The sequence below is a fragment of the Mauremys mutica genome, chromosome 19 (genome assembly GCF_020497125.1).
Source record: "Mauremys mutica isolate MM-2020 ecotype Southern chromosome 19, ASM2049712v1, whole genome shotgun sequence".
Taxonomy (NCBI): Eukaryota; Metazoa; Chordata; order Testudines; family Geoemydidae; genus Mauremys; species Mauremys mutica.
This window is the reverse complement of record NC_059090.1, coordinates 25,303,170-25,326,982: the sequence shown is the minus strand read 5'-3', so window position 1 is coordinate 25,326,982 and position 23,813 is coordinate 25,303,170. Positions and strand designations below refer to the sequence as shown.

Genomic DNA, 23,813 nt, shown 5'->3' with positions numbered 1-23,813 from the left:
TGGAAGGCCGGTGACCTGTTTTCAAAGGGCACCGTGACGTCTACCACGTAATACTTCTCAGACGGCCTGTGTACAGCTGGCCAGCGAGGGAGCCAGGTGGCCAGGAGTCAGCCCATCTGGCTGCTTGGCCCGGATCCAGGGGCTGCGTGAGCCAAACACAGACCCTTCCCTGTTTGGAAATCTGGCCCGAGTGACGCCAATAGGAGCCTGACCTACAGCAGGCCGCAGATATGGAAGGGGGGATTAGAAGGGCCAACGTGGATTTTGAAGAGCAAATAACTAAAGAAGTTAAAAGGAACAAGAGATTTTGTAAGTCTTTCAAAAGTCTGATAGCAAGTCTGATAGATCACAGAGGGTTAAAGGGCGCAGTTAAGGAAGATGAGGACATTGGGGAAAAACAAACATATTTTTTTGCATCAATTTTCCCCACAGGGGTTTTGGGGGAGATTCCTACTCGGATCTGCTCTTTCTGGCACTAAGGGTGAGGATCTCTCCCAGACTGAGGTGTCCGAAGAAGAGGTGGTAAAACAAGCTGATCATTTAAAAAGCAGGAAGGCACCAGGCCCAGCTGGTCCACCCAAGAGTTCAGGGGGAGTTCAAGGACAAGGTTCTCCTCTGTGAAAACAGCCACTGTGCCAGAGGACTGGAAGGTAGGTAGCAAATGTACCTCCCTCCCACCCCCAAAATCCCTTGAGTCAATTTTGGAAATTTCAGAGCAGTCAGCCGTACCTGTGGTTGAAACAGTAATTAAAGTAAGAGTAAAAATACACCTGAAAGCTGTGTAATAGGTGTAGTCAGGAAAAGTGTGTTCCATAGATCTGTTAAAACTCTACGAGTCAGCACCTGAACGGCTAGAGGAGAACTGTTTGACTGAATTTATTTAGATTCCAAAAGGGCTTTGACAAGATCCCGCACAAGAGACTACTGAAGAAGCCAAATTGTCATGGGGTGAGAGGCAAAGTATTGTCCATTTTCATGATGGTGCAAGGCTAACAGCAGGGCCTAAAGGTTCTGTCCTACATCCTGTGCTGTTTGATTTAATTATCTGGATAGGGCTGTGAGCAGGAGAGCAGCAAAGTCTGCAGTTAGCACAAAGTTATTTACGTTAGTTCAGATCAAAGAGGACAAGCTAGGCGAGTGGGCAACATGGTGGCAACTGAAATTCACTGTCTACAAAAGCAAAGTAATGTCCATTGGAGGGGGAAATGTCTATAGCGTACGGGGTTCTGGAGGTGTAGGAACAGCTTTGGAAAGGAACCTGGGCATGATTGTGAACAGTGCAAGGACGACATCTGCGCAATGTGCAGCTGTAGTCAGAGAATCAAATAGGATGTTTGGATGTATACGGAATGGGATGAAGACTAATTTATATTTATTTATATAAATCAGTTATGTGGCCTCATCTGGATACTGTGTGCAATCTAGGTCACTCCATCTCAAAATGGTTATTGGAGACCAGAAGGGCAATGAGAATGATCAAGGGCTGGAAAAACTTTCCTATGAAGAGAGATTTCAAGATTGTGATTAGTACCTTAGAAAGGAGAAAAGAGGGGGGGATGATACAAACCTGTATGATAATTAATGGTCTGGAGAAGGTAGATGAGTATCTCTTCTTCTCCCATAACACAAAATCAGAGGGGACATTAAATACAATTAAAAGGTAGTCAATTCAAAACTGATACAAGGAAATATTTTTTCACAAAACATCATTAGACTGTGGAACTCATTGCCCCAGGATGTCAGAGAGGACAGGAATTTAGCAAGATTCAAAAAGGGACTGGACATGTATATGGATAATAAGGATATCCAGAGTTACGGTGGTTAATGCCAACATCTGTTTACGGAAGGGTATTAAACTATATGAACATACATAAGAACAGCCATACTGGGTCAGACCAAAGGTCCATCCAGCCCAGTATCCTGTCTTCCAACAGTGGCCAATGCCAGGTGCCCCAGAGGACAGGTAATGATCAAGTGATCTCTCTCCTGCCATCCATCTCCACCCTCTGACAAACAGAGGCTAGGGACACCATTCCTTACCCATACTGGCTAATAGCCATTAATGGGCTTAACCTCCATGAATTTATCCAGTTCTCTTTTAAATGCTATTATAGTCCTAGCCTTCACAGCCACCTCAGGCAAGGAGTTCCACAAGTTGACTGTGCACTGTGTGAAGAACATAAGAACATAAGAACGGCTGTACTGGGTCAGACCAAAGGTCCATCTAGCCCAGTACCTGTCTACCGACAGTGGCCAATGCCAGGTGCCCCAGAGGGAGTGAACCTAACAGGCAATGATCAAGTGATCTCTCTCCTGCCATCCATCTCCATCCTCTGACGAACAGAGGCTAGGGACACCATTCTTACCCATCCTGGCTAATTGCCATTTATGGACTTAGCCACCATGAATTTATCCAGTTCCCTTTTAAACATTGTTATAGTCCTATAATAAGAAGAACTTCCTTTCATTTGTTTTAAACCTGCTGCCTATTAAATTCATTTGGTGACCCCTGGTTCATGTATTATGGGAATAAGTAAATAACTTTTCCTTATCCACTTTCTCCACATCACTCATGCTGCAGGGTTCAAGCCAATCTCTAACTATAAGAGCCCAGGATGAAATCTAAGGTAGGTGACAGATTACCCCACTTCTGCCTGCTGATGAGTTCTTGCACCTTCCTCTGAGGCATCTGGTTCTGGCCACTGTCGGAGACAGGATACTGGGCTAGATGGCCCCTGGGTCTTGCAATTCCTGTGTGCCTGGGTGATTGAGGGGAGGTGCAAGGCCAGGCCTTGGGGGTTGAGGTGCTCCCGGGGGTGATGGGAAAGAGCAGCTTTATCTCAGACTTTAGTAGGATTTCTCAGGCCTTTCGGTGCTGCAGATGGCCAGTGACACGGTGCCTGCGGCGAGGGGGTGTCCTTTGCACAATGTGACACTTAAGGCTGGGGAATCAGTGCGGATTGTGTACCTGGTTGCGGTGAGGCACAGGGGAGTTGGGAAGGAGCGCAGGGAGCAGCCACACTGCCAGTCTCTGGTGCCAGGCTGGCTTGTTAGGGAATCACGCTCCACACGCCTTTGGGGCTCAGAACTGACCTCAAAGCCCCTGCACTGCTGTGTCTCTGGGGCTTGGGTTTTGGGGAGCTCTCCTCCTGTTTGCCACTAGATGGCGGCAGCGGCACATGGTGTGAAGTGGTGACTGACCTGGTCTCTGTCCCCCTCCATTTCTGGAGGTTCCCAGGGGGAGAGCAGTTAGCTGGGGCCTGTTCTCACAGGCTCCGGCCCTAGTCTCTCTCCCCAGGGAGCTCAGCCCTTAGCGTGCGGGGGGAGGCGGGGGAATCCAGCCTTACTTCTCCTCTCCCGTGCCACTGCAGACCATTTCCCCCGGCCGGGCACAGCCTAGCCCATCCTTTGCCACCCTAATGACCTTCCTGGTGCTAGGGCCGGCTCCTGGCCTCACCCCATCACTGGCACGGCTCGTCCCCATGGACCTAAGGTGTCCTAAGCACCCTCCTCCAGATAGCGGCATGGCCCTGCAGCCGAGTGTCACAGGGAGGTGATGGGCATCGTAGCCCTCCCCTTGCAGGACAGCAGCAAGCTGGACCCATCAGCAGGCGCAGACCATGGGGGGAGCAGAGTGTGGGAGCATGGTGCTTTGGCTCCAGGATCAGAGCACTGGGCCTCCACCCCCAGGGAGTCCTGCCTCTGGCAAGAGCCCAAGCCCTGTGCTTCAGGGACAGGCAGAAAACCTCTATACTGCACCTGGCCAGCAGTGTGCTGCTGCAGTAATCAGCTCACACCCCAGAGGCAGCTTACTGGGCCCTCTGCCCACACATGCCCAGGGAGGCTGCCCTACATAAGGGCCAATGGGGCTAGTGGGACCAGGCCTAGGACAGAGCCACCTCTGCTGTAATGGAAGGGGTGGCTCGAGCGGAGTCTATAGGTGCCTACACGGGGAACAAGTATTTGATACTGGGCTCTTAAGCCGAGCAGAGACGGATCAGGCAGGATCCAACGCTGGAAACTGACCCAGGTAAATTGGGACTGGAAATAAGGTGTCCATTTTTAATGATGAGAGTAATTCACCATGGGAACAACTTACCATGGGTCATGGGCGATTCTCCAGCCCTGGCAATTTTTAAATCAAGACTGGCTGTTTTTTTCTAACAGCTCTGCCCTAGGAATCTCGTTGGGGCAGGTCTCTGGCCCTTGCTATCCAGGGGGTTAGACTAGATGATCAGTGGTCCCTCTGGCCATGGACTCTAGGAATCCATGGCCCCACTCCCCCTTTGCTGTTAACCCTTCCCTTCCAGAGTGTTGTGCAGTGCTCACCCAGCTGAGAACCGGCTGGACTGTTTGCCTGGGTCTCTGGATGGGATTTATAGGGTGACAGCCAATGCACGCTGATGGATTGGCCCCACTCAGAGCCTGTGGGAGCCCAACCCATGGCATGGCATTTCCATTCGCTCTGCTAAGAATAGGGTGACTGCCCCAGCCCCAGCCCCTCTGCGGTGAATTCCTTTCCTTTGTGTGCAGCTGCCCCACACCCTTGCTGGGTCCGGGCCAGCTTCAGGCTCCTCTGGCCCTGCAGGGCAATGCTGGTGTCTGCCATTGTCCAGAGGTATCCCAAGAATGCAGTGAAAAGAGAAGCCAGGTCCTGGGAAAGCAGCCAGAGCCACATCCCTCTGTGACAACAAACAGGCCGAGCCTCAGGGCAGGGACTGGCTTGAGCAGCGGGTGTATCAACACAGGCAGTGCCCCAAGCTGCCCCCCCAGTGTCCCTTGCTGCTGGGGCCAGCTGGTGTGAGCCTGATGCAGCCAGGAAGGGGGAGGCAAACAGCTCTTGTTCTCCGTGGCATGCTGAGTGCAGACCCCTGTGGCTGAGTGTGGGTGGCGCAATGTTTATCTCAAACCCACATGGCTCTGAACCAGACTCCCCTGTCAGGGCAGCCCAGCCCCACAGCCAGCTCCTTTGGGTTCAGGCCAGGCTGTGGGGCCAGTTCCTTTGGGATGTAACGCTGCCCTGCCCCTGCTCATCTCGTGCCCTGCTATCAGCCTGGCACTCTCTGCCCAGGGCCCTCCACCTTGGGTCCCGCTCCCCTGAGCTGCCAGGGGAGGGCAGGGCAGGCCTGTCCCTTTGCGCTCTGTTTGCAAAGGCTCAAGGGCTCTGCAGCCAGTTACAGATTAACTCCCTTCCTCCTCTGGAGTGAGTGTGGGGCTGGGGAGGGGATCCCCTGGGATCCAAGTGGCAGATTCTCAGGGTGGGAAAGGTTAGGGAGTCCTGGCTTCCCAGCCGGAGTAACCGTTCTGTGTGGTGCATGGGGCAGGCTGGGCTAATCCATTCTCTCTGTGGCCTCTCAGGAGCGGACACCCCCAAACACCTGCTGGGGTTTTTTGACTCCCAGATGCCATATCTTGAGGCTGGGGCTCTGGAGTGTGTTGTGCGGGGAAGAGACCTGGTTTCTCCCACGTGCCACCCACGTGGGGCTTGGAGAGTGAGGCATGAACCGTTCCTGATGAATGAACCAGAACCCCACCTTTCCTTCGCTGCCCGTTAATCCCCCTCTGGGACGGGACGGGGTCCGCACAGCACAGCTCTCGCCAGCCGACTGATTGCCCCCTGCCAGCCCAAGGGAGTGTAACACGACAGTCTGTCTGCCCCAGTGGGAGGAGAATCTCCCTGGGCCTGGCCTGCCAGCAGCCGGCTGGGCACATCCATGCACGGTGGCATGGAGGGGAGGAGCCAGGTAACAGAGTCTGACCCTCAGAGCTGGAGGCGAAGTGCTTTAACACCATGGGATTTGGAGACAAAGGGGTGTTCACAGGCCGTGGTGCCCCCGCGGCCTGCCAGAGCAGTCCTGTGCTGCCTGTCTCAGCAGGCTGCCTCCTGGACCTGCCGAATCACCCAGACCGAGGGGCCTGAGTCTTGTCCCGTTGGTGCCATTGGCAGGAGCAGGCCCGACAAACCACCCACTCTGGCTAACCTCCCAGCCGGGGACCTGCCGGCCCTGCCCGGCTCCCTGCTCAGGAAGGTAAGTGGCATCTGCCAGGAATCTCAGTGCTTATGGGAGCAATAAAATAGCAGCAGCGTTCATGAATAACAATCCAACCTGGCACAGTCCTGATCCCGCCAGGGGCCTCTGGGCACTGCTACGAGCTGAATAATGACTACGGCTCCATTGCTACCGCCGCTGCTGTGCCAACACCCAGGCATGTGGTCAGCCTGCCCTTAGCCACACGCAGGTTTCCCACTCTTACAGCTGGGCTCACTCTGGCATAGGGAGGCAAAGTGACTGGCCCAAGGCCACACAGCAACTTCATAGAGGGGTCAGGACTAGTAGCCAGGAGCCTGGGGTCCCCAGCATTGCGCTGCACAGCTCAGCACAGCCACCTCTCCTGCAGGCCCAGCCCTGGCGTGCAGCTGCCTACAAGGGGTGAGTGCTGCTAGGACTGCGGGTTCTGGATTCAGCTACTTACTGGGCCAAGCCAGCACCATGCCAGGCCAGGGACGGGGAGTTTGCCTATCATGGCCCCATCCCTTGAGTGCCATCGGTAGCTGGCATTTCCTGCCCACTAGGCCTGGCCCTGTCTGGGCAGGATTGTCCGTCTCTGAGAGGAGACGCAGGTAGAGCCCAGACTGTTGGGACAGGGCGGCAGGCTGGCGTTTACACTGCTGCCTTTGTCTGTTGAACAAAGACACCCCCGCCCCCACCCAGCCATCAGCTGCTCCTTCCCTGACAGCAGCTAATCGCCCCAGAGGCACATGGCAATTAACTGAGATTAAAGGGACCTAGCAATTTACAGCCCTGGCTGCATTCAGAGGGTGACTGAGCCCAATAAAGAGCCATTTCATTAGGGAGGAAGGTGGGGCGAGGGTGGGTGGGTGTCACCCTGCCCTGAGCAGCCCTGCCCTGCTGGGAGAGCAGACAGGAATTCACGCTAAATTACAGCTCCAGGGGCCGCTTTGGGGCACTGGCCGTCACTGGCAGGGCGGCTCCAGCCCAGGGGCTGGCAGATGGGAGCAGGAGCCCTGGCTGCCTCACTGTGTCCTGAACGCTCACTAGGTCCGGGGTCGTGGACAGGGTGTCACTGACGGTGCACAAAGGCCTTTCTGGGCCTAGGTTGGGGTGGCAGCCAGTGACCCCACCGGTGGGGGGGGCAGTTCCAGGTCCCAGTGAGTGGGGAGCCCAGTGCCAGGACCCGAGACCCAGGTAGCTTGAGGGAGGAGCTCAGCACCAGGCCTCAGTGACCCAGAGAGGGTGAGGGGGGCTGGGAAAGGTTAGGGCATTGCTCGCAGCGGTACCCAGGCTCAGCAGCCCTGTGCCTGGCGATGAGCTGTGCTGCAAGCAAGCAGAGGGAGCATGCACGGGCCTGCAGTGTGGAGCGTGGCTGGCTGGTCCCCTGCTCTTGGCTACAAAAGTTAGTTCCTAGAGAGAAGAGGCTGCGAGCTGCCAGAGGCACTTGCCGTTTAAAGCCGTCTCTCCATCAGCCTTAACCTATGGACATGGATACAGCAGGACGGGACCTCTGTAGCTGGGCTACGCCCTGGGGCATCAGATCCCATCTGCATGGCAGCTTGGATGGGGTCATACCGTGCACCGTCCCAACTCGATTGCAGTGCAGCTGGGGAGAACAAGTGCTGTGGGCGATTGGCAGCTCAGAGCAGCGAGTGGGCTGGGCTGGGCGCAGGAGCGCCAGGGCAGCACGTAGACAGCTCCCAGTCACCTCAGCTTCCTGATTCAGCGTTTTGTCAATGATTTGCAGCATCAGACAGAGCACAGGATTGGGTTAGGGTGGGTCTGAGGTTGTTTTAGGTCTCAGATGAGTCAGGCACCCCCTGGAAAAGGGCTGGGCTGAGGGATTGCACCACTCACTGATCTCACCTGCCCTCTGCAGGAATGGCAAATTGCTGAAGTTCCCAATGGGCTCTTAACCCCCAGGGGGCCTTGGTGGTGCTGCCAACCTCAGCCCCCGCCAAACCAGGAGTCAGGCCCCAAAACTCAGGAGAGTGTGGGGGTCTCTCGGTGTTCACCTTGTGTTGGGTTCAGGGCACATGCTCACACTCCTCTGCGACCATGACAGCTCGAAACTTACTGGAAAAAAACAACAAACCCCTACGGGATTCTCATTAATCCCCTGACTCCAGGGGCTGGGGGCTCTAACAACACCCCAAAACCCGCAAGACTCGCCAGCCACTCCCCAGAGCTGGCAACGCCCACTGGCCAGGACTGGAGTGCCCGGAAACAAGCTGGCAAAGGGTAGGATCCCAGCACTGCACAGTGTTACCTGTTTTGAGATTTTAAAGCCAATCTCATGAGTTTTGGGGCCTGACTTGTGACTTTTGAACTGTTGGGGCTGACAGCACCTCCGCCGGGGGCATCGCTGCCTGAGCCCATCTTCCCCCAGCTCGGGCACTGGGGCCATGGGGCACCCTCCCTGGGAGCTGTGGGGCACCTTCCATGGGTGCTGAGGGCAGTGGGGCGCCTTCTATGGGCGCTGGGAGCCATGGGGCGCCCTCCCTGGATGCTGGGGGACATGGGGCACCCTCCCTGGGAGCTGTGGGGCACCTTCCATGGGCGCTGGGAGCCGTGGGGCACCCTCCCTGGGAGCTGTGGGGCACCTGCCATGGGTGCTGAGGGCAGTGGGGCGCCTTCTATGGGCGCTGGGAGCCATGGGGCGCCCTCCCTGGATGCTGGGGGACATGGGGCACCCTCCCTGGGAGCTGTGGGGCACCTTCCATGGGCGCTGGGAGCCGTGGGGCGCCCTCCCTGGGTACCTCTAGTACCCTGGGGCCATTAGCACCCTCGTGGTGCCCCCGGGGCTCCCCACCCCGCTGCTGTGAGCGGCCACGGCTCTGCTGCCCCCCGCCCCCTGCAGCGATCCCGGGCGAGATCCGCAGCGAGGGGGTCCCAGTGCGGAGAACGCGGCGGAATGTTCCTCCGCGGCCGCCGTAGTGGAGCCCGGAAGTGTCTCCATGGAGATGGGGGGAGCCGGGCCGGGGCTGGGGGGTGATGGAGAAGTACGAGCGGATCCGGGTGGTGGGGAGAGGAGCTTTTGGGTGAGACACCCCCTCCCGCGAGCCCGGGGGCGGCAGCGCTGCCACGTGGCATGTGGGGACGGGACACCCTGGGCTGAGCCCCGGTACATGATGATGCGGCAGCTTCCCCCCCACCCGGCGCAGCCAATCAGGGACCGGAAGACAGGAGGGAGCCCCTGGGGCAGATAGGGGAGCGCGGGGGGATGGGCTGGGGGCAGATAGGGGAGCGCGGGGGTGGGCTGGGGGCAGATAGGGGAGCGCGGGGGGATGGGCTGGGGGCAGATAGGGGAGCACGGGGGTGGGCTGGGGGCAGATAGGGGAGCGTGGGGGGATGGGCTGGGGCAGATAGGGGAGCGCGGGGGGATGGGCTGGGGGCAGATAGGGGAGCACGGGGGTGGGCTGGGGGCAGATAGGGGAGCGTGGGGGGATGGGCTGGGGCAGATAGGGGAGTGCGGGGGGATGGGCTGGGGCAGATAGGGGAGTGTGGGGGGATGGGCTGGGGGCAGATAGGGGAGCGCGGGGGTGGGCTGGGGGCAGATAGGGGAGCGCGGGGGGATGGGCTGGGGGCAGATAGGGGAGCGCGGGGGTGGGCTGGGGGCAGATAACAGACCATGGTCTGCTAGGCCTAGTGGGAGGCCTGTGTTTCTCACTGATAAAGCTCCTGGGGCCGGATGTCTAGAGCCGAGCATCTTAGTCCAAAGGTATTGGGGATGTGTAACTGGAGCAGGGCTCACAGTTAGTGTCTTCATAATACTCTGCATCGCTAACTCAGTGCACTGCCTCCGGAGAGGTGGGGAATCACTATTATTACCATTTTACTGGTGAGGAAACTGGGACCAGGTGTGACTTGCTTAGGTGCATGCAGGAGGACAGTGTCAAGGTTGGGGAAGGAGCCCTGGAGTTCTGTGCTCTAAACACTCCATTTATTTCCTCTTGTAGTTTGGGGGAGGAGTGGAAGTGAAATGGTTCCTGTGTTGCTTGTGTCTCTTGGTTTTTGGACACATGCATTTGGAAAACATCTGGTGCTGTTTTCCACTTCACATCACTCGTTCTGGCTCTAGGCCTGGTCACCCCTTTCCTTGTTTAGCTACTTCCCATCCCATCTCTTGCATGGCTGGTCTCCCCTTTAATGCAGACTGTCCTTGCTTTGTGCTATTACAGAATAGTGCACCTCTGTCTGCGCAAGGCTGACCAGAAGCTAGTGATCATTAAACAGATCCCTGTGGAGCAAATGACGAAGGACGAGCGGCTGGCGGCACAGAATGAGTGCCAGGTGCTGAAGCTCCTGAATCACCCCAACATCATTGAATATTACGAGAACTTCCTGGAAGACAAGGCTCTTATGATTGCTATGGAGTATGCACCAGGTGGGACACTGGCTAGGAAGGGCATGGGCTGGGGATGGAGCTGCTTGGTACAAGGCATCCATAAAAGCAGGAGGTTGTGTGCTCTGAAGGTGAGGAGAATCCAGCAATGTCCCTGGTACTTGAGACAGGCCTGACTTTTGTTTGGCAAGGCTGTTTCCCTTGGAAGAGGTGCTCACTCCTGTCCTTTGTCACCTATTTCCTTATCTGTAGCATATCCCATGTAAGGCTGCTGTGGAAATGGTTTGGAGGTCCCCAGGATAACATAAGCTTGTTGTTCAAAGGGACCTGGCCACGTTGAAAATCCTATTCTTTGAAAACATTGTAAAATACGTTTGCATTATTAGCATTGCCAGCGCTTATCCCAGCGGAAAGGGTTTTAAAAATATCTTTGTCATCACTGATCTGTGTGTTCCCTTCTACTCTTCACTTGGGGGTTCTGTCCGTTTCCCTTCTGTTTGTTGTCTGCTTCCCTTTTGGGCAGCAGTGTTGGAGTGGCAGAGCTGCCTGGAGCAGTGTCAATTCAAATAAACACAAGATTTGCCTTGCCATTTGGAATCAAGAAAACATTTACGTTAGGGTCTGTAAAACTGCTTCCTACAAAACCTGAATTCTGGGCTTGCATTACATGACAGGGCCCCTTTAAGTAGCATGTGGGTACTTTAACAAGGGGAATTTCCCTATGCAGAACAGGCTTATCTTGTTCTCCCTTTGACATTTGCTTCCTCACAGTGCTCTGATATGTATGGTTTTAGCATTTCTTTTGCCTGCTGAGCCCTGGAGGCAGCACTGCCATTGACAGTGTGGTGCTAACATTAACCCCTCTGCTGCTGGTCCTGCATCCCATGTGCTGTGCTGCTATTGTTCTCTTTACATTCAGAGAATGCTGGTATGCTCCATTGGTGCATTCTATGACTTTGGACATCCTTGGCTCATTCAGCAGCAATTGTGTAGTTAAGATACTGTGACTCAATTCCATTACTTTTGGTTAAGATTATGCCAGCCCCGGTAAACTTCCTTTGCTGATGGCCCTTCTGCCCTTTGCCATCCATCCCAGGTGGCACCTTGGCAGAGTTTATTCATAAACGTTGCAACTCCCTGTTGGACGAAGACACCATCCTGCACTTTTTTGTGCAGATCCTACTGGCCCTTCATCATGTTCACACCAAACAGATCCTCCACCGGGACTTAAAGACTCAGAACATTCTGTTGGACAAGCACCGCATGATTGTCAAGATTGGAGACTTTGGCATCTCCAAAATCTTGAGCAGCAAGAGCAAAGCCTACACGGTGCGTATCTGCCGAGGTCTGGGGGAAGTTCTTTCCATCTGATCTGATCTGTTCTGTTTCTGTGCCTCCATGTGAGGAGAGTGGGCCTGAGATTGGGTTGCATCAGCGATTGTGATTTAGATTTTGACAAGTCAGTAAATAATCAATATTACTGGCTGCTAATCTTTCCGCTCTATGGGTGTCTAACTCCGGTTAGCTCACTGATGTTAGGGTAGCAGTGAAGACACAAAAACAACAAGGAGTCCGGTGGCACCTTAAAGACTAACAGATTTATTTGGGCATAAGCTTTTGTGGATAAAAAACCTCACTTCTTCTGATGCATGGATGAAAGTTACATGTGCTATAATGTACAGTTATACATTATATACTGACACATGAAGAAAAGGGAGTTACCCCGCCAGTGGAGAACCAGTGTTGACAAGGCCAATTCAATCAGGGTGTGTGTAGTTCACTCCCAATAATAGATGAGGAGGTGTCAATTCCAGGAGAGGCCTGCATCTGTAACTTTCACTCCATGCATCTGAAGAAGTGGGTTTTTTTACCCACGAAAGCTTATGCCCAAATAAATCTGTTAGTTTTTAAGGTGACACCGGACTGCTTGTTGTTTTTGTGGATACAGACTAACACGGCTACGCCCTGATACTTGACACGAGTGAAGACACAGCAACTCCGCTTTTAACACAGGCTAGTAGTTGGAGTTCAACCCCCAGGCTGCTCTACAGGCTTTAACTCGAGCTGTTAACCCGAGTTAAAAGCTGAGTGGGTGCGTCGTCACTGTTACTTTAACCCAAAGTAAGAACAGATCTTCTTGTGTAGAGAGACCCTTAATCTCCCTTGATAGCCTGCCTTGCTGCAGTCATGAACATGATTCTGTCAGTTCCTATCTCTCTCATTTCCATAGTGTCTGAATGCCTTCCAATAGTGCTTTACAACAACTGTCACATGTGGCTTGTTCTTGCTCTCCTCCTTGTCCCCAGGGGAGTGTTGTGTGTGGTGTGGATTGGTTCATTTTGGTAGGGCTTTGTTGTTGTGTGTTGTTTTTTATTTAAAAATATCCCTGCTGCTGTGTGTTTGTGCTGGAGAAGGCTGGCTGGAGGCAGGTGCCTGGCACTTGCAGCGGGAGGGGATGGGGGGTGTTGGGATGATCCGTAGTTCCTGGGGAGGTTTGTTCCACAGTCTGGTACTGGCCTTGTGGAAGTTCTTCCTCCTGCACAGACCAGTTTTGCCCTTGGGGTAAAAAGTCGCACTGTTCCAGAGGGTTGGAGTCATTGACCACAGTCCTCATCCTGAAGCTTTAGGCTCCTAGATATGTTGGGTCCAAGCCACTGAGCACCTTGAAGATACGGACTGAGTTCTTGTACTTGACTCTTAAGCTACAGAAAGGCGGCGCAGAGGGTGGTGGACAGGCCTGCCGAGCTCATGATGGCCTGTGGTGCTGAGGAGACTCACTGTGGCATCCTGTACTAGCTGGAGTTTCCTGAGGCCTGTTGCCTTTGTGCCCAGGTGGATTGCATTGCTGTAGTCCAGATGAGATGTGACAGAGTCTTGGATAACCAAGGTTCTGTCCCAGTCCAGCAGGCTGGGATGGAGTCTCCTAGCCAACCAGAGATGGTAGAAAGTGCTGCTATGTAAGAAGTTAGCACCAGAGAGCCTCTTCTGGGACCGGGCTGATATGACACACATGCTTGGTGGCTGAATGTCCTGTTTTTTCTTTTTTAATCTTCTCTCTGCCTGATACCTCAGTTTCTTTCCCCATCTAACCTGATCTGGCATCACTAGATGATCTGAGCCCCTCAGTTGGCTAGGAGTCCACATTGGAGCGAAGTGCTGAATGGGAGAGGGAGCCATGCTCTACTAGTGTCAGAAACGGTAAATCCTCCAGCAATTTTATCATGGGAAGATCATCGGCCAGTAATCAGTAGCAGGGAAACTAATGCCCCTCCCAGTTCACCTAGAACTCTGGCTCCTTTGTGCTGTAGTCAAGTCATTTTTGTAATGAGTGTTGATCTTTAGCTCTCCTTGCCACGGTTCTGGACTCGGAGTGCCATCACACATCTGTGCCTCTTTCTCTTAGGTTGTGGGGACTCCGTGCTACATCTCCCCAGAGCTGTGTGAAGGGAAACCCTACAACCAGAAGAGCGATATCTGGGCACTGGGCTGTGTGCTCTACGAACTTGCCAGTCTCAAGAGAGCCTTTGAAGCTGCAGTAAGGCTGGGGCCTGGGGTTTTCCTAAAGCAGAGACGTGAATTCCAGAAACACGTCCACATTGGGTTGTGCCTGCTGCATTCCCACGGAGCCTGCAGTGCTCTTCTCTAAGACCTTGCGTTGCTCCTGACGTTTCCTGCCCCTCTGCCCGTGCAGCAGCCAGGGTTCTGCTAACCATGTGTGTCTATCTTCCTTCCATATTCTCCAGAACCTGCCCGCCTTGGTGCTAAAGATCATGAGTGGGACATTTGCTCCCATCTCAGACCGATACAGCCCAGACCTGCGCCAGCTCATCCTGAGCATGCTCAACCTGGACCCTTCCAAACGGCCCCAGCTGAATGAGATCATGGCCCAGGCCATCTGCATCAGGCCACTTCTGAACCTTTACACTGATGTGGGCAGTGTCAAAATGAGAAGGCAAGTGGTGCTGCTGCGCTCATCTCTCTGGGGCCTAGCAAGGGGGGGAGTGGGGCTGGAGAGGCTGCCACAGCTCCCAGGAGGTCTCTGAGAGGGTCAGTTCTTTACTTGGTTGGAGCTGGGAAGGGACACTGACCAGCTAGGGATCTCAGCTGTGCTTGTGGGACGTGCATACAGACTAACGGGACCCAGCACTGGTGCTGCTGTGCAGCCCGGGGGCTCAGGAGAGAGTGCATTGCTGAGGGGTGTCACTGGGAGGACAAGTTCACCTCCGGTCTCAGGAGCTTGCTGAATGGTGTTGCACTTGCTCGCTCACCCTTACCCTAGGGCCAGCATGACCTCACACAGGACATGGTGCCGTCAGAGAGCCAGCCGGCCGGTCTTAAAGAACTGTCCCCAGGAAACTCTGCCCTGACTACCTGCACCAGGCCATGCGCAGCACTTCACGCTGCCCTAATGATAAAGCTTCCCGCTCCTCTGTGAGCCCAGTGCTAATGCTGGCCAGGCTGCCTGAGGGAACAGTCACAAGTTGTGCCTTTCGGTTTGACAGGCCTGAGAAGCCATTAGCTACAGTGCCACCAGTGACCCACCACAGAGCGGGAGGAAGAGTGACAAGCGCCAGGCCCAGGGGTAAGGCCGGGCACAGTGTATTCAGCAGAACTTCATTTCAAAGGCGAATCCTTTGTACTGACCATCAGTGGCATCCTCTGCCGGATGAAACTCAGGCACTTCACACCCTAAATCCCCTTCCTCGGAGAACCTGTACTCCAGCCCCAGGCTGGTGGGGCTCAGCGGCTATTCTCGATCAGCCCCTTCAGAGGCTTTCCTGCCCTTGTTGTCTGGAGCCTGAGTTCCCCTGCGCTGCAGCGCACCCAGGCTGGGAATTGAGGGTCCCTGGGTGATGAATAGCTAGAGCTGTAGCACCCCATCTACCCTCTGGAAATTCTAGAGTAGAAGGCTACTTTCCCCTCCTCCTGCTGGCATCGCCCTGGCCAGCTGCTGTGAGCAGCCTTCCCTGCAGCCCGGTGAGCCTCAGACAGAGGTTCCAGGCCCTGTTCTTGCTAGCTGATTTAGCCCCTCTGTCCTCCACTGCGGGTGGGCATCTGGATAGTATGGCTAGGGTCACTTGCTTGCCCGGGAGGGCTGGGGGTGGCAAGCTGGGATGATGGTATTTCATTTGGACTCCTAGGAGTTCGAGTTCGCTCAGCCAGGACTGGAATCCCACCTCCCCTGTCTTCCATCTACACCTGGGGCAGCGGAATCACCACCCCCCTCCGCCTGCCCATGCTCAACACAGAAGTGGTGCAGGTTTCTGCAGGGAGAACCCAGAAGGCCGGCATCACTAAATCAGGGAGGCTCATCATGTGGGAGGTGAGCAATGGTGAGCAGGTGGCAGCCAAGGGCAATAAGCCACTGTCAGCAAACGGGCTTGGGCAGAGGGTCTCGGAGGAGGAGTGCAGCTGCTTCCAGACATGCCATGGCCCCACATCCCCCCCCAGTGAGCAGGCGAATCCCTGGCTGCTCCTGGTCACCACTGAGGCTGCAGGAGGTGGGGGTGGCCTTATTGCCCCTAACTTGTTCTTTTCATCCAAGCCCAGCTGCAAGCGAAGTGCATTTCAGAACCTTTGGCTTCTCCCTGCCAGGCTTCCCCAGTGGGTGCCGCTGGAGGCCCCTCCCTCCCAGGGGCCACAGAGCAGCTCCAGCCTCAGTTTGTGTCCCGCTTCCTGGAAGGCCAGTCCGGAGTGACTATCAAACATGTGTCCTGTGGTGACCTCTTCACAACCTGCTTGACAGGTATGGACGTGAGCTGTGCCGCCCCCCTGCACGGATGGCAGCCGGCCTGGGATGGTGCAGCTGCTGACGGGGCATGCCCAGCAGGGCTCTAGTCCCAAAGTCCATGTGGCAGAGAGCCCTTCCCAATTTCAGTGAGTCTTTGTGAGCCCCCTGCAGGGCCAGGTGTCCTCAGCAGCACCCGGGGAGAGGGGCTGAAAACTCTATGAAAGCTGCTTTTGGTCTGAGCTGCCTGGCTGAGTGACATCAGCGTGGAATGTGCACTGTTTGCACAGGGACGGCCCCTGGGGAGCCGGGTGTGTTTGCAGTTCTGCTGGGGATCAGGGGAATAAGTGACAGATTTGCAACTGGCAAACTTCAGATGTGTGTGTTTGTCCTATCTCTGACCACGCTTCCTGCTGCCCCTGGGCTGGGTGGCCCGTAAAGGAAGGGCTCTGTGTGTTAACACCTCTCCAGACTGTTGACTGAGAGGCTCCTGGTACCCAGCTGGAATAATGTTATCTCAGTGCTTTGCCCATCATCCCCTGTTTGTGTTAGTTCTTGTAGGGTGACTTGTCCCAGCACATTTATGGCTTCTTCGCTCAAGAACCCTGAGCCCCATCCAAACCTAACCCTCTGCAGTATCCCCCTAGCAGCTAGCCCAAGGCATCCGTGTGGGATTTGCAGTGTCTGCCAGCCAGCGCGGGCTCCCCAGGGACGCTGGGACTGCTTGGATGCTGTGGTCTGTGGCCTAGCTAGTCCCCAGGCTGTGTGGACCCATGGCGTGTCGTGAGTGGCTGTAACAGGGCTTTATTTTGCTTTTCCAGACAGGGGGATAATCATGACTTTTGGCAGTGGCAGTAATGGTTGTTTGGGGCATGGAAACTTCACGGATGTAACACAGGTTTGTAGCGTAAGGAGCTGGGGACACCGATAAATACGGACTGTGTCGTGTGCCCAGCTTCTCCCAGGCCCTGAGCGGACTTGCAGCAGTCCTGCTGTGTGCATCCAAATGACGCTGGCGGGCTCTGGAACCAGATGCTTTCCCTTCCCTCCCCCAGCTCTGTTCTGCTGCTATTCATCCTGCTTCTCCCTCCCCATTTGCACAAAGATGTCTTTAAATGAGGGGTTGCAACATGCCGAGTGAAGTCGAGAGCTGCTTGTGGTTGCTGTTGGCTGGGTCCCAGACTCTGCCGCTGCCTCCAATCACACACCTGGCTGTTTCAGTCTCAGCCCTGCAGCTGCTGCGGGTCACTGGGAAACTTGTTTTTCAATAGAGCCAGTGTTCAAAGGAGAGCCACGCGTCCCTGCTTGGGACAAAGCGCTGGAGCTGTAAAGGCACTCTCCTTTCCCCCTCCCCTCTCTGGGCTGTTTCCCAGCCCACCCTGGCGGGCTGGTGGCCATAGCATGGGAAATCCAGCCAGGGATGAGGGTTTGGGCCTGTTTGTCTCTGTGCTACCTTGCGCTGCTTCGTTGGCTTCTGCTGCGCACACCTCCCATTTGCTGCTGTGGAGGAGCGTAGATTGGTGGCTGCAACCATATCTAAGCAAATGGTGCTTTTCCCTGAGAAGATTGAGGAGGATGAGGCCCATGGGAGGGATGTGTTAGATCTGACCCTATCACAGCAGGGATAAAACAAGGTGAGAAGATAAATGGGGAATCTCCATCCATCTGCCTCACGGGAGAGTTAGTTAGTGGTTTCCGTGCAGTGCCCTGAGTGTGGATCTTTCCGGTGAAACATTATAACCCAGTTTTGCCTGCTTTGCATGGGCTTTTGTCGCAAGGGTAGAGCTTTGCCCTGCTGCCTTTGGCATCACGTTTCTGCTCCCCAAACTGTTGTGCTAGTTGGTTGTCTGGCAGCTGTCGTTTACCCCAGAGGTGGCTGCATTTTCCTTTGTGCTGTATATACATAGTTTGTAAAGCACCTTTAAGATCCCTTGGGACAAAGGGTACTATGGAATGTAATATTGTTCATATGGGGTAAAACCTGGGATTGGAACTAGAAAATCCATGGAGCTCTGCTACCTTGCCTTGCCATTCTGCAGCGCCCGCCGGGCAGGCAGATCTGCTGTAGTAAGGTGTCAGTCAGAGAGCTGACAGGGAAAGGGCATAGCTGACTAATGCTGTTCTTTTCTCTACCAGCCTAAGATCGTGGAGGCGCTGCTGGGCTACGAAATTGTGCAGGTGGCATGTGGTGCGTCTCATGTGCTGGCCATTTCCAATGAAGGGGAAGTGTTTGCCTGGGGCAGAGGGGACAATGGTAAGGGGATTTTAGCTGCCACTGCTTAGCATGATCGGGGTAATTTTCCTCCCTACTGATCTCCCTGTGTGCACTTTTTGGAAAGTAACTGTTGTGCGAAACTGACTCGGGTTGGAGCACCCAGCAGTTCCCCACAGCCAGGGTGCCTGCCCCCTACACACAGTGCCCCCTGCTGGATGTGTCCCGCATCCAGGCCCCTGCAGTCACCCCTCTAGATATTGTTACTCGGGGAAATGCCTTTGGTTTGTATTTTGACACACAAAGTCTCTTTAAACGATTTCTTTTGCCCAGGTCGGCTTGGGCTGGGAACTCTGGATTCCCATAATTCTCCCCAGCAGGTAGCTCTTCCGCCTGAGCACGAGGCTCAGAAAGTCCTTTGTGGTATTGACTCCTCCATGGTCCTGACGGTGAAGAACCAGATTCTTGCTTGTGGGAGCAACAGGTAAGAAAAGAGGGATGTTTCCCTGCCTTCTGGACCAGAGGTGTCTCCATAGCAGATCAGCCCAGGGCCCATCTAACCCAGTGTCCTGTCTCCAGCGGCGCAAGAAGCTCAGTAATGGGTATCTCTCTGGAGCTGCAGACAGCTCTGGTGTAGAGCAAGAATGTGCCCTGTATCACAGTAATGGTACGTTTCTCAGCATCCCTTGGCTTCAGTGCAGCTAGCCCGGGATGGCTTTGGCCCAAGGCATCCTGGAGAAGTTCCATCTACAATATGTGATGTTTGCTCAGCCCCGGGACTGCTCTCCTCATGCAGGTTTAACAAGCTGGGCCTGGATAAGATTGCGGAGGAGGCGGAGCCGTCCCTGGGGGATCAGGTGGAAGAAGCTCCCACTTTCACGTGTGTCCAGTCAGGGCCCTTAAATCAAGAGCCAGTGGTGTGTGCAGATATTGGAACAGCCCATTCGGCTGCAGTCACAGGTGAGGAGGTGGCCCTTGGAAACTTGCGCTGGGAGGGGTAGTGTGGGGGGACACTGGCCCCTGCGCCGTGCGGTTTGGGTTCCAGACAGCGAGTCGGCCTGGGAACCTTTGGGGCTGTGAGGGCAGCTTGCTCAGCGCTGTGAAACACGCTGGAATACTGGCCTCTTCTGGTGCCATCTCGCTGCTTTCTGACCAGGCGAGTGTCGCTGACTTCTCATTTCTGTCTTCCCCATTGACAGCTTCTGGCCAGTGTTACACCTTTGGCAGCAACCAACACGGCCAGCTTGGCACCAGCACCTGCCGTACCAGCCGTGTGCCCTACCTGGTTGTGGGACTCCAAGCGATTAAGGTCACCATGGTGGCTTGTGGCGATGCCTTCACTGTGGCCATTGGAGCAGGTGAGATTGAAGCCCTGGTGTCCTGTTCTGCAGCAGTCCCTGGCTTTCTTGAGCTGTTAGCCAAGGAGTTAGTGCTGCTGGTGAGTTAAGCCTTGCTCTGCTCCAGACTGCAGGCCCGCCACTCTGAGAGGGGCATGGGGGATACGCTTGTTCGGCTCGGCAGGGCACTCTGCTCCGTAACTTGAGACAGGAGGGTCAGCAGAGCTCGTGGTCAGTCTGGGAGAAAGCGTCTGTAGCCAAATGTCTCTTTTCCAGAGGGAGAGGTGTACACCTGGGGGAAAGGAGCCCGCGGGCGCTTGGGAAGGAAGGATGAGGAGACCAGGACTCCCAGGCCTGTGCAGCTGGAGGAGACCCACCCCTACCTGGTGACCTCTGTTGCCTGCTGCCATGGGAACACACTGCTGGCAGTAAAACGTGAGTATAGGGTTCTTCGCCACGCTCAGGGGACTTAAACTGAGGCCCTGCCTGGCGCCCTAGAGGGGTCATGCCCGGCAGCACGGTGGGGGCAGAGAGTGGGGGCCCCCGCTGCCCTCTGATCTCTGCAGCTCTCCTTGCTAATTATGCTGTGTGATTTGGGGGACACTAATGCTCTATTGCTCGTTCCGTGCCTGCTGGGCCACAGATCCTTGGGACGCTCCTGCCTGCCGTGGCATCATTTTGACTTGCCTCTGGACTAAACCCCTCCAGATTTTGCCACTCTGGGATTTCCTTTGGGGGAAGCGGGGTGCTGCCGCCCAGGCCCCTGGCTAGCTGAGGTGCTCCATTGCTCTTCCTTAAGCCAAATGCTAATAACCAGGGAATCCAACACCTCTGCAATCTGGATTTACCCCTCTACAGTGAACCCTGGCCCCACAGAGCTCCGGAGCAGCCCCCACTGCAGTGGGTCCCTGCTCAGCCCCGTCAGTCCGGACGTCCTGTACCAAGTGTTTAGAGTGTCTGCGCTTTGGGGATTGGTCACAGGCTGGAGACCTATTCCCGAGCTGGGAGTGCGGCATGCAGCACTCTCTGGAGTCACTGAGCATCAGCTAGTGGAAGGAGGGGGAGCACATGAGCTCCTGAGTGGTGCAGAGCCCACTCCCCCCTGGTTGGAGCACCTCTGCAGCCCCCCATTGGTTACCAGCTGGCTGGGTTCTGGACTCCATGGTGAGCCCCAGGCAAAGCACAAAATCCATCTCTCATTGTGTGCTACACCCCTTTGCCACGGTAGTGATATTGAGCCAAGGAGGAGCCCCTTGGATTCCTAATGCCCTCCTGCTATGCTGGTCAGGGGAAGCCTGCAGGGAGCTGCCGCGTTTATGGAGCCAAAGCATTTCCCAAGCCAGCCGCTTTCAGAGCAATTGAAGTTGCCTAAATAGAAACTGAGATTTGAGGCATCGTTTTGGCTCCTGGATCGTCTCTGTGGTTTGATAAAAATAGCAACGGCCTGTGGCTTCTCGTCCCTCGGTCTGAAGGAAGCATCATTACGTGGTTCAAGTAAGCCCACAGTCGGACCTGCCCTTCCTGTGCCAGGGAACGTGCAGGGGGCCTGGGTCTGCTCGTTCCCCTGCAGTGTGGACTGTGGCTTTTCCCTTTCCCTGTCCCCTGCTAGCGGGCTAATTGTCCCCAGCAGGGAGGAGCTTCTAGTTCCCTCACGCTCCACTGGGCACCTTGCTTAAGCTACAGAAAACAGTCTTGTATCTGTATCAATCCAGCCTAGGTCCTTATCTGCCCCCCTACTCCCAGTCCCATCTGAGCGCCTCGCAGTCTTTTCCTGATTTATCGTTGAACCCAAATGCATAGCAGCAAAACAGCGCCCCGCCCTGCCCTGCCCTGCTCCGTGGGCACCGAGTGCAGGTAGCATGGAAAGCCCACGGAATGGGGCGGTTTGAAGTGTCGGGTTGGAAAGCTTTTCCCAGAAGAGAGAACCTGTCTGAACCTTCTGCTTGTGGTGTAGCCCTAGTCCCCCGACGCGGGGCGTGCGAAAGGCCCATCACTAACAAGCACCTCTGTGCTGAGGAGACAGTGGTTCCTTACTGCTCCAACTTGTCATTCTCTCTTGGTCACCATTCAGTACATTTCTTCCCAGCATTTGGCATCTGCTCCCTGGCTGCAATTGCCTGGGACTGGACTAGTACCTGCGACCCGCTTTGCTGTGAGCTCTGTACTGCAACCTGCTGCTCACTCCAGTCAGACCTCAGCAGTGCAAACCTCTGTGCCGAAGCAACCCCAGTCAGGAAGGGACCACTAATGAATTAACAATGAGAAGTGGGAGCCTGTCCAGCGGCACAGAACTCCTTTGGAGAGAGTCTCTCTTCCCCTTCGGGGCTAACCCAGTGGGGGGAGAAAGAGGGGCACAGATCTCAAGGAGTCACTGTTTCTTTACCCCCCAGAAGACCCTTTAGAATCAACATGAAGACAAAGGGCCTCTGTTAATCCTTTAGCACCAGTGCACATGGCAGTTGTGATGCCAGCCCCACACCCTCTGCTCTGTGTACTAATGAGGCCTCACAGTGGCTTCCCGGGGCAGCAAGAAAGTTGGGCTACTGAACCACAAAGCCTGTCAGCCTGATTGTTGGCTTGGTAGCCACAGGAGGCTGCTGATTTTAGCCCCCTGGTGGAGTGCTCCATCGGACACTGCCTGTGTTTATCCCTGGTTTCTGCCCTTTGTGTTTCAGCTGCAGGGGAAGAGTCGGGCCCCCAGTGAGGAACGGGCTGAGAGGAGTGAACTGCACCGCCTCCATATGGACATAGCCAGCTTCCTTCTGATCTCCTGACCTGCATGGCGCGCATATCCTCTCCTGCCTGCCTCCATCTTACTCAGGCCTGGAGGACGGGGCTCTGGAGTGCGCTGGTGCTTGCCAGGAGCCGGAGAACACCTAATCTAGAGAGAATGGAATGCACAGAACTGAGGCCCTTATCGTTAATACAGAGATGTCAAGCCACTCAGATCAACAGGGGTCACTGCATGCTGGAACCTGAAGCCTCCCCCGGGACATTGCCCCATGGAGCAGCGCCTGCTGGGACAGGCCACATCTCTCCATCAATGATGAAGGGTGATCACGACCTGTCTTGTATTCAGCGGGCTCCACTCAAGTGATTTTACTGTGGCGTTGCATATGTGATTGCCACCAGCAAGAAGGGGCTCGGTTTATTTTCACACTTCCGTGAAAACTGACTGTGGTTACAAAGCGTGGGCTGGCAGCTTGGTGTCAGAGGGAGCTGTCAGCGTGTGCACCGGAACGTCTGGTGTTATGGCCCCAGGCACTGTGAGGGGTGACTAAGTGCAAAACTCTTCTCCTCAGAGTCTATTTATTCCTGAAGAATGTTTGGCCCAGTTGTTGACCGAGTTCATTGCATTTTCAAGCGACCAAAGTTCTGGGGCCGTGACCCACTTGGCCCTTCGCCAGCCACCAGAACCAACGAGAACAGTGATCTCGTGTGTAGGCGGCTTGGCCCTGGGCTTTTCTTCCCAAGTGCCTGCTTTAACTCTCCGATCACAGCTTGACTTGGGTCCTTCAACTCTTAGTTCTGGATGCCCCAGCTAAGGTTTGTTCTCAGGTCTCTAAAGCCTGCTAGTGACCAGTTCATTGTCCAACAGCCTAGACCTCTGCAACTGAAACTCACCAGTATCACGGCAAGCAGCTGTGAGTAACTGGAGGTCTAGCCCCGATCTGACCAGGAGGAAGGAGGCGGCCCTCCCCAGGGGTCTTCCTGCCAGAAACTGGGGTTCTCTTTCGATGTAACCAGAAGGATCATTCCCATTTTTTACTGACACCAGACTCTGGGCCATTTGCTGAAGAGCTTTGTCTCTGATCTATCTTGGCAGGCCTCCTTTTCACTCTGCTAGGACACACTTGCCAGTCAGTTGTGTATAAAGGCTGTGCTTTCACTCGCTGGTAGATTCACTGGCTTAGTTATTTCATTGTGGATCTTTGTTTGATTTGAGGCAAACCTTGGCAGTGGCTGACAGGCTCCAGTGGTGTCTGGCTGCTACGACTGCAGGATGAAAGATCATTTCCTGTCCCCACTGGGTACTGGGGCTCTGGAGAGGCTGAGGAACGGTGTCCCCTGTAGCGCTGGGAGCTGCGCGGTGACCTGACTGGGACATTCCTCTCTAGCTTGTGTTCCGCCAGGAGAGCGAGGCCTCCTTTCCCTGGTGCTGTCCTCTGCAGAGGTG

The 23,813-nt window shown here is 55.1% G+C and overlaps 1 protein-coding gene across 5 annotated transcripts; it reads left to right on the top strand.

Annotated features, from left to right (window-relative positions):
- The first annotated feature begins 8,971 nt into the window (after positions 1-8,971).
- Positions 8,972-23,530, top strand: NEK8 (NIMA related kinase 8). 5 transcript variants are annotated; one of them, XM_044994092.1, is made up of 15 exons: positions 8,972-9,138; positions 10,196-10,401; positions 11,456-11,688; positions 13,763-13,894; positions 14,103-14,311; positions 14,862-14,941; positions 15,501-15,682; positions 15,955-16,105; positions 16,909-16,985; positions 18,224-18,341; positions 18,633-18,783; positions 19,096-19,259; positions 19,499-19,657; positions 19,913-20,071; positions 22,312-23,530. In XM_044994092.1, exons 1-15 carry the CDS (start codon positions 8,972-8,974, stop codon positions 22,338-22,340), a joined length of 2,217 nt encoding a protein of 738 aa, XP_044850027.1. In that variant the 3' UTR covers positions 22,341-23,530. The 5 variants fall into 5 exon arrangements, with proteins under 5 accessions (XP_044850027.1, XP_044850029.1, XP_044850031.1 ...); XM_044994094.1 differs by having other exon boundaries at positions 9,007-9,055; XM_044994096.1 differs by lacking the exon at positions 8,972-9,138 and adding an exon at positions 9,636-9,735.
- Positions 23,531-23,813: the final 283 nt, after the last annotated feature.